Source organism: Oncorhynchus gorbuscha, linkage group LG18 (genome assembly GCF_021184085.1).
Source record: "Oncorhynchus gorbuscha isolate QuinsamMale2020 ecotype Even-year linkage group LG18, OgorEven_v1.0, whole genome shotgun sequence".
Taxonomy (NCBI): domain Eukaryota; kingdom Metazoa; phylum Chordata; class Actinopteri; order Salmoniformes; family Salmonidae; genus Oncorhynchus; species Oncorhynchus gorbuscha.
In genome coordinates this window covers 4814708-4824654 of record NC_060190.1, presented here as the reverse complement: position 1 = coordinate 4824654, position 9947 = coordinate 4814708, and the positions used below count along the sequence as shown (strand labels likewise).

The following is a 9947-nucleotide window of genomic DNA, read 5'->3' as shown; positions in this document are numbered from 1 at the left end:
CACCTCCAGGCTGTGATCATCTCTGCACCTCCAGGCTGTGATCATCTCTGCACCTCCAGGCTGTGATCATCTCTGCACCTCTAGGCTGTGATCATCTCTGCACCTCTAAATTGTGATAATCTATGCACCTCCAGGCTGTGTAAGAGCTATTTGACGAAGAAGGAGAATGATGGAGTGCTGCATCAGATGACCTGGATTCCACAATTACCTGACCTCAACCCAATTGAGATGGTTTGGCATGAGTTGGACCACAGCCATCAAGTGCTCAGCATATGTGGAAACTCCTTCAAAACAGTTGGAAAACCAGGTGAAACTGGTTGAGAGAACACTGAGAGTGTGCAAAGCTGTCATCAAGGCAAAAGGTGGCAACTTTGAAGAATCTGAAATATATTTTGATTTGTTTAACACTTTAACACCGCCACAAGGAGTTGATAGAGTGCGATGAGCCTAGGAAAGCCCCCCGGCCAAACCCTGAGCCAATTGTGTGTCGCCCTATGGGGCTCCCGCTCACGGCCGGGCTCTGACACAGCTTGCGATGCAAAGTTTTAGACCACTGCGCAACTCAGGAGGCCACAGGCCTTATTTTAAGTGTTTCTAAAATCCCTTAAGGGAAAAATGAATGGTGGAAAAGCAATTGGAACCGTTTCCCTGTTTGAACGCTAGGTTTTATGGGTATTATGGCACCTCCACTGTGGAGCTCTATTGGAATGGATGGAATTCTACAGTATGTCATTGAAATGTTTCAAAGACCAAATGACGTATTTGTAAGTCTTTTGTTGTTGTTGTAGTGGGGACAGTTACATTAGTTCTTAAAAAAGTGTGTCTGAAATAGAATACATGTGGTAAAAACAAATGTAGACATTAGTAAATGCATTTCTATAGCTTCCAAAGTATTTTTTTTACAATGGAGGGGGAATGCCCAGATGGAGGAGTGGTGGCTTCAAAACAGCCTGTCAGTCATCTAGTGTATATATACATCATTAGTCCCTCCCTAGTCAAATGTTTTCATGGTTCAGTTCTGAGCTTCTTTCACTGGCATGTAGCCGCCACTAGAGGGCTCTATTGCCATTGAAGAAGACAGGAGAGACATCTCCAACAGCCTGTCTTGATGACTGGTACTAGTACTGGGTCCCAGGGATGGAACCATCCCAAACCCAGAGAAGGTGAGGGGTAGTTGGGGTAAAACATCCAGCGGGATTGGTAAGGGGGTGGAACAGAAGGGAAATATATTGTTAGTGGTAATAAGAGGGATATGGTTACAGGGGGTCACAGTTGGCCTGACCTCATCCTCCACGCTCTCCTGGCTCTCCTGATCCTCTCCCCCACTGCCAATGCCTGAATCTGGGCTCTGAGGGGCCAAGAGTTGGGCCTGGAGATGGAGATTATCCACACGTTCATAGGAGGAAGACATTGTGAGAGAACCTCCTCCAACCCCCATCTCCGTACCCTTTCCCCCTACACTATCCAACCCAGGTAGGGTGAAGGGAAGCTGGGGGAAAGAGGACAGGGAAATGGGTAAGGGGGTGGAGCAGAATGTAAAGTTATTGTTATTGATAAGAGGAAGAAGCGGAACAAGATGGAAGTCCTGAGAGACTAAATGGGGGGTGGATGCAATAGGCCCGACCGCATCCTCCACGCTCTCCTGACTTTCCTGATCCTCTGCCCCACTGCTGATGCCTGAATCTGGGCTTATGAGGGCCCGACGCTCGGCCTGGAGCTTCTCAACACGCTCGTAAGAAGAAACCTGGACGATATCTTGACCTCCACTGATGCCTCCAAATATACTTCCACCATACATCTCTCCATCCTTCCCTCCACCCCTGATATCTTCGTCCTTCCCCCCTACACCTCTATTACTATCCATCCTATCTCCTCTGTTCTCCTCCTTCCACTCATCTATCGCTTCAGTAGTGCCCCCTACTGGTCCGTAAGGGGAGTGTACAGAGCAGGGTTCCAGCTTGATGGAGGTGGATCCAGGCTGGGAGAATTGAGATAAGAAGATGCTTAAGTCCAATCTCTTCTTCAGTAGTAGTGCAGTACCGGTCTCCCTCCTCAGGGGGGCGATGGTGCCAATGTTGTTGGTAATCTCTACCTGGGAGATGTCTTCACGGTGCAAGGCAGAGTCGACGGCTTCAAAGGCGAACAAAGGACCCAGCCAAGCCTGTAGGCAAGGACACACACACAGAGACAGAGAGACACAGAGAGCGAGATAGAGAGAGACAGTGAGAGAGAAAGAGATAGAGAGACAGACAGTGAGAGAGAAAGAGATAGAGAGAGTGACATAGATAGAGAGAGTGACATAGAGAAAGAGAGAGACACACACACACAGAGAGACACAGAGAGAGAAGGCACGGAGAGGGACACAGAGAGAGAGACACAGGGAGAGAGAGAGAGAGAGAGAGAGAGAGAGAGAGAGAGAGAGAGAGAGAGAGAGAGAGAGAGAGAGAGAGAGAGAGAGAGAGAGAGAGAGAGAGAGAGAGAGAGACACAGAGAGAGAGAGAGAGAGAGACACAGAGAGAGAGAGAGAGAGAGAGAGAGAGAGAGAGAGAGAGACACACACACACAGAGAGGAAAATAAAATGATCATTATTTAGCTAAATTCCAATGTAAGACAATGATGAGGACAGCTCATGATAATGTCGGTAATGAATATATGGAAACTATGTGTTTTATCTGTTTGATACCATTCCATTCATTAGGCTCCAGCCATTATAACCTAATTACCGCCATTATAACCTAACTACAGCCATTATAACCTAACTACAGCCATTATAACCTAACTACAGCCATTATAACCTAACTACCGCCATTATATCCTAACTACAGCCATTATAACCTAACTACCGCCATTATAACCTAACTACAGCCATTATAACCTAGCTACAGCCATTATAACCTAACTACAGCCATTATAACCTAACTACAGCCATTATAACCTAATTACCGCCATTATAACCTAATTACCGCCATTATAACCTAATTACCGCCATTATAACCTAACTACAACCATTATAACCTAACTACAGCCGTTATAACCTAACTACCGCCATTATATCCTAACTACAGCCATTATAACCTAACTACAGCCATTATAACCTAACTACAGCCGTTATAACCTAACTACCGCCATTATATCCTAACTACAGCCATTATAACCTAACTACAGCCATTATAACCTAACTACCACCATAACAAGGTAATGCACAATACAGGGAATAGGGTCCCTTTTGGCACAGAACTTCAGTCAAAAGTAGAACTGACCTTGAAGTTTCCATCGTGATGGAGGTTGAGGCCCTCAAAGTACCTGGAGGGATCTGGTATAGGAGGATTCAGAATATTCTTGACCCTGTCAGCAATGAATGGAAATGAAAGGAGGTTGCACTTAACCAACTACAAAAACATGATGTTTACTTTGCAGTCCGTTGGTGTTAAAATACATCACATTTACAGTGGATCCCACCCCCTTCCACACACACACACACACACACACACACACACACACACACACACACACACACACACACACACACACACACACACACACACACACACACACACACACACACACACACACACACACACACACACACACACACACACACACACAGACAGTACTCACTTTCCTTTGCAGAGCAACATGGAGACCAGCAGGACCAGTACAACAACAGCTCCCACCACGGTGACCACCACAAAGTCCTGGTCTAGAACATCAGGACTATCTGAGAACAGGACCAGAGGAACAACACAGAACATACTTAGAACATATTTACAACGTACATAACAACACCACTGTTTTACTCAAATATTGGCATAGAAAACCCTTCATTTACATTTCTGTCTGTAAGTTTGTTTTGAGCATGTGTCTGCCTGTCTAAGAACGAAAGAAAGAAATAGGGAAGAAAGAAGGAGCTATTTTTCAAGATTCATATGGAAACACTACTATGCCTGCCTTCCAAATGGCAACATATTCCCTGTGTAGTGCAGTGCTTTTGGCCCCTAGGGCTCTGTTTCTATGTAGGGAACTATAGGGCCATTTGGGACACAGCCCAAGTATATATAGGCCCACATTCAAATGTGTACTAATAACCAATGACATCACTGATGCTGTATTTACCTGTTGGCTTCATCTGGCCCAGAGTGGAGACCCATGATGCACTGGGGCTCCAGTCGCTCCACTGACAGGCTGGGTAATTGTCTGGGTCGGCTCGAACCCGGACTCTGACCTGGTACCTCCTTCCTCTCTCCAGCATCTCAGGGTCCAGGTCAAAATATGTCTGTTTATTTGATATGTTCACCTCCACAGCATCCTGCAGGAGCACAACATACAGTAGGTCTACTTTTACATAGTGTACAAAGAGATGTGCACTCTTTCACTGTATTCTCTCTCTCACCTCCACAGCATCCTGCAGGAGCACAACATACAGTAGGTCTACTTTTACATAGTGTACAAAGAGATGTGCACTCTTTCACTGTATCCTCTCTCTCACCTCCACAGCATCCTGCAGGAGCACAACATACAGTAGGTCTACTTTTACATAGTGTACAAAGAGATGTGCACTCTTTCACTGTATTCTCTCTTTCACTGTATTCTCTCTTTCACTGTATTCTCTCTTTCACTGTATTCTGTATGTAGTTGTTATTATCTATCCTCTGTCTCTGTCTCTCTTCCTCCCCCCTCTCTCTCTCTCTTCCTCCCTCCTCTCTCTCTCTCTTCCTCCCTCCTCTCTCTCTCTCTTCCTCCCCCTCTCTCTCTCTCTTCCTCTCCCCTCTCTCTCTCTCTTCCTCCCCCTCTCTCTCTCTCTTCCTCCCCCCTCTCTCTCTCTCTCTCCTCTCCCCTCTCTCTCTCTCTTCCTCCCCCTCTCTCTCTCTCTTCCTCTCTCTCTCTCTCTTCCTCCCCTCTCTCTCTCTCTCCTCCCCCTCTCTCTCTCTCTCTCCTCCTTCCTCTCTCTCTCTCTTCCTCCCCCTCTCTCTCTCTCTCTCTCTCTCTCCCTCTCCTCCTCTCTCTCTCTTCCTCCCCCTCTCTCTCTCTTCCTCCCCCTCTCTCTCTCTCTTCCTCCCTCCTCTCTCTCTCTCTTCCTCCCCCTCTCTCTCTCTCTTCCTCCCCCTCTCTCTCTCTCCCTCTCCCCTCTCTCTCTCTTCCTCCCCCTCTCTCTCTCTCTTCCTCCCCCTCTCTCTCTCTCTTCCTCTCCCCTCTCTCTCTCTCTTCCTCCCCCTCTCTCTCTCTCTCTTCCTCTCCCTCTCTCTCTCTCTTCCTCCCCCCTCTCTCTCTCTCTCTCTCTCCTCCCTCCTCTCTCTCTCTCTTCCTCCCCCTCTCTCTCTCTTTCCTCCCCCTCTCTCTCTCTCCCCCCCCTCTCTCTCTCTCACCTCCCAGTGATGTAGCTCCTGTTTCCACTGTAGTTGGAAGTCATAGTTGACTATCATTTCTGAAATGGGAGCTCCTGGTGTCCAGGCGATTGAGGCATTGATGACGGTCGGCTTGCCAGGGGATGCATTTTAACTGCCAAACACAAAACAACACAGTTAATGTACTCATAGTAGTACTAATATATTACTAATAACACTGTAACAGAACTACTAGTACTAAGTTGAATTAGAAATGTTAGTATCAGGTATGAATTAGTATTAAGTTGTTTAAATGAATAAGCTTTCCAGCATGTTTGTATTGCATTATGTTGTATTATAGTGTACTGAGTTTGAGCATTGTGTATGCTGACCACACAGAATTCATTTTCATGTAAATGGACAATAAAGTCACAGTTCGAGTCGTTGTAGTTGGTAATTCATGTAGTAGTAGTAGTAGGTTAGTAATATCTGACACATCGTACATAATATCACTCAAATTACTGTACACTTACTGTGGTTAAATGGTTGATACAGGTATTCAATCTGTATCATATAATCTTCTGCTTGTCCACACCGTACAACAATGGATATTTCATCCTCTTTCCAAAAGAACTGAAAGATCATTTACAGAGGCTCAGTTATCCAGGGTTGTTTGCCTATCGGTCTATATATATATACATGCTGTCATTGTTTTACTATTATTATTATTAGAAAAATGTCATAAAAAAATAAACAAATTCCTGGTTAATTTATTCATCCAGATTAATGTGTTACGAATTCTAGTTTTGATCTATAATAATGCACATATATAACCAAGCATTGGTTTTAACATGATGTAGTTTTATAAAACTCACTGGATTGCCCTCAAAGACCAGACTGCCGCCTCTCAAGGTTGTGTTGAAACCAGCCAAGGACTTCATCTCACATTGCCTGTAGTTACAACAGTGAGCCATTGTTTCAGTTAGCATCCTAAATGGCACCCTATTCCCTATATAGTGCACTACTTTAGACCAGGACTCTATGAGAATGGGGTTCCAGTTAGGGTGCATCCTTAGTCTTCTTTACCTTTTAAACCCGGGGTATTCACCATGCAGAGTGCACGGCATGTCTGGGGGTATGCATGTGTTGTTCAACACACACGTGATGTTGCTGATGAAGTCATTGACACACTGTAGATCTTTGAGAAACAGAGACAGAGAGAGAGGCAGAGAGAGGAGAGAGAGAGAGAGAGAGAGAGAGAGAGAGAGAGAGAGAGAGAGAGAGAGAGAGAGAGAGAGAGAGTGAAAGAGGCAGAGAGAGAGGGAAACAGAGAGAAAGAGAGAGAGAGAGTGAGTGAGAGAGAGAGAGAATTCAATAGCTGTGGCTTAGCATTGTATAATAGCCAGTTTTATCAGGCTCTATATCATGTTTTATAAGGCTCTATGTCATATTGTATCATACATCATACAATGGCAAGAAAAAGTATGTGAACCCTTTGGAACGTGATCAAGCCAAAGGAGATGATTGTGGACTACAGTAAAAAGAGGACCGAACACACCACCATTCTCATCGACGGGGCTGCAGTGGAGCAGGTTGAGAGCCTCAAGTTCCTTGGTGCCCACATCACCAACAAACTAACATGGTCCAAGCACACCAATACAGTCGTGAAGAGGGCACGACAAAACCCATTCCCCCTCAGGAGAAGATTTGAAAAGATTTGCCATGGGTCCTCAGATCCTCAAAAGGTTCAACAGCTGCACCATCAAGAGCATCCTGACTGGCTGCATCACTGCCTGACAACTGCTTGGCATCCGACCGCAAGGCACTACAGAAGGTAGTGCGAACGGCCCAGTATATCACTGGGGCCAAGCTTCCTGCCATCCAGGACCTCTATACCAGGCGGTGCCAGAGGAAGGGCCTAAAAATTGTCAAAGACTCCAGCCACCCTAGTCATAGACTGTTCTCTCTGCTACCGCACGGCAAGCGGTACCGGAGCGCCATGTCTAGGTCCAAGAGGCTTCTAAACAGTTCTACCCCCAAGCCATAAGACTCCTGAACATCTAATCAAATGGCTACCGGAGTATTTGCATTGCTGCCCCCCCCTCACCCTTTACACTGCTGCTACTCTCTTATCCTCTATGGACAGTCACTTTAATAACTGTACCTCTCCTTCCAGACCCATATCAAACATCTCCAATCGAAAATCAAATCAAGAATCGGCTTTCTATTCCGCAACAAAGCCTCCTTCACTCACGCTGCCAAGCTTACCCTAGTAAAACTGACTATCCTACCGATCCTCGACTTCGGCGACGTCATCTACAAAATTGCTTCCAACACTCTACAAACTCAGCAAACTGGATGCAGTTTACCACTAAAGCACCTTTTTGTCACTAAAGCACCTTATAGTACCCACCACTGCGACTTGTATGCTCTAGTCGGCTGGCCCTCGCTACATATTCGTCGCCAGACCCACTGGCTGGCTTCAGGTCATCTACAAGGCCATGTTAGGCAAAGCTCCGTCTTATCTCAGCTCACTGGTCACGATGGCAACACCCATCCGTAGCACGCGCTCCAGCAGGTGTATCTCATTGATCATCCCTAAAGCCAACACCTCATTCGGCCGCCTTTCGTTCCAGTACTCTGCTGCCTGTGACTGGAACGAATTGCAAAAATCGCTGAAGTTGGAGACTTTTATCTCCCTCACCAACTTCAAACATCAGCTAGCTGAGCAGCTAACCGATCGCTGCAGCTGTACATAGTCTATTGGTAAATAGCACACCCATTTTCACCTACCTCATCCCCACAGTTTTTATTTATTTACTTTTCTGCTCTTTTGCACACCAATATCTCTACCAGTACATGATCATCTGATCATTTATCACTCCAGTGTTAATCTGCAATATTGTGATTATTCACCTACCTCCTCATGCCTTTTGCACACATTGTATATAGACTCCCCTTTTTTTCTCTGTGTTATTGACTTGTTAATTGTTTACTCCATGTGCAACTGTGTTGTCTGTTCACACTGCTATGCTTTATCTTGGCCAGGTCGCAGTTGCAAATGAGAACCTGTTCTCAACTAGCCTACCTGGTTAAATAAAGGTGAAAAAAATAAAAATAAATGTACATACTACCTCACTAACCGGTGCCCCCACACATTGACTCTGTATCGGTACCCCCCTGTATATAGTCTCGCTATTGTTATTTTACTGCTGCTCTTTAATTACTTGTTATTTTTATCTCTTATTCTTACCCATTCTTTTTTTTTAAACTGCATTGTTGCTTAGGGGCATTTCATTGTAAGGTATTCGGCACATGTAACTAATACAATTTGATTTGAATTACCTGGATTACTGCATAAATTGGTCATCAAATTTGATCTGATCTTCATCTAAGCCACAGCAATAGACAAACACAGTGTGCTTAAACTAATAATACACAAACTATTGTATTTTTCTTGTCTATATTGAATACATCATTTAAACATTCACAGTGTAGGTTGGAAAAAGTATGTGAACTCTTAGACTAATGACTTCTCCAAAAGGTAATTGGAGTCAGGAGTCAGCTAACCTGGAGTCCAATCAATGAGATGAGATTGGAGATGTTGGTTAGAGCTGCCCTGCCCTATAAACACACTCACAAAATTTGAGTTTGCTATTCACAAGAAGCACTGCCTGATATGAACCATGCCTCGAACAAAAGAGATCTCTGAAGACCTAAGATTAAGAATCGTTGACTTGCATAAAACGGGCTATAAAATTATCTCTGAAAGCCTTGCTGTTCCTCAGTCTACAGTAAGACAAAATGTCTATAAGTGGAGAAAGTTCAGCACTGTTGCTACTCTCCCTAGGAGTGGCCGTCCTGCAAAGATGACTGCAAGAGCACCGCGCAGAATGCTCAATGAGGTTAAGAAGAATCCTAGAGTGTCAACTAAAGACTTACAGAAATCTCTGGAACATGCTAAGATCTCTGTTGAGGAGTCTATGATACGTAAAACACTAAACATGAATGGTGTTCATGGGAGGACACCACAGAAGAAGCCACTGCTCTCCAAAAAAACATTGATGCACGTTTGAAGTTTGCAAAAGGGCACCTGGATGTTCCACAGCGCTACTGGCAAAATATTCTGTTTACAGATGAAACTACAGTTGAGTTGTTTGGAAGGAACACACAACACTATGTGTGGAGAAAAAAGGCACAGCACACCAACATAAAAACCTCATCCCAACTGTAAAATATGGTGGAGGGAGCATCATGGTTTGGTGATGCTTTGCTGCCTCAGGGCCTGGACATATCATTGACGGCAAAAATTAATTCCCAAGTTTATCAAGACATTTCACAGGACAATATTAGGATATCTGTACGCCAATTGAAGCGCAACAGAAGTTGGGTGACGCAACAGGACAACGACCCAAAACACAGAAGTAAATCAACAACAGAATGGCTTCAACAGAAGAAAATACGCCATCTGGAGTGGCCCAGTCAGAGTCCTGACCTCAACCCCATTGAGATGCTGTGGCATGACCTCAACAGAGCAGTTCACACCAGACATCCACATAATATTGCTCAACTGAAACAGTTCTGTAAAGAGGAATGTTCCAGAATTCCTCCTGACCGTTATGCAG

At 44.9% G+C, this 9947-nt stretch overlaps 1 protein-coding gene across 1 annotated transcript; it reads right to left on the bottom strand.

Annotated features, from left to right (window-relative positions):
- Positions 1-308: 308 nt before the first annotated feature.
- LOC124002720 lies at positions 309-5478 on the bottom strand. The gene is made up of 5 exons (XM_046310426.1): positions 5365-5478; positions 4115-4307; positions 3620-3719; positions 3262-3346; positions 309-2161 (listed from the first exon to the last, which is right to left on the bottom strand). The coding sequence occupies exons 1-5, from the start codon at positions 5419-5421 to the stop codon at positions 1013-1015; spliced, it is 1584 nt and encodes a 527-aa protein (XP_046166382.1). The 5' UTR covers positions 5422-5478; the 3' UTR covers positions 309-1012.
- Positions 5479-9947: the final 4469 nt, after the last annotated feature.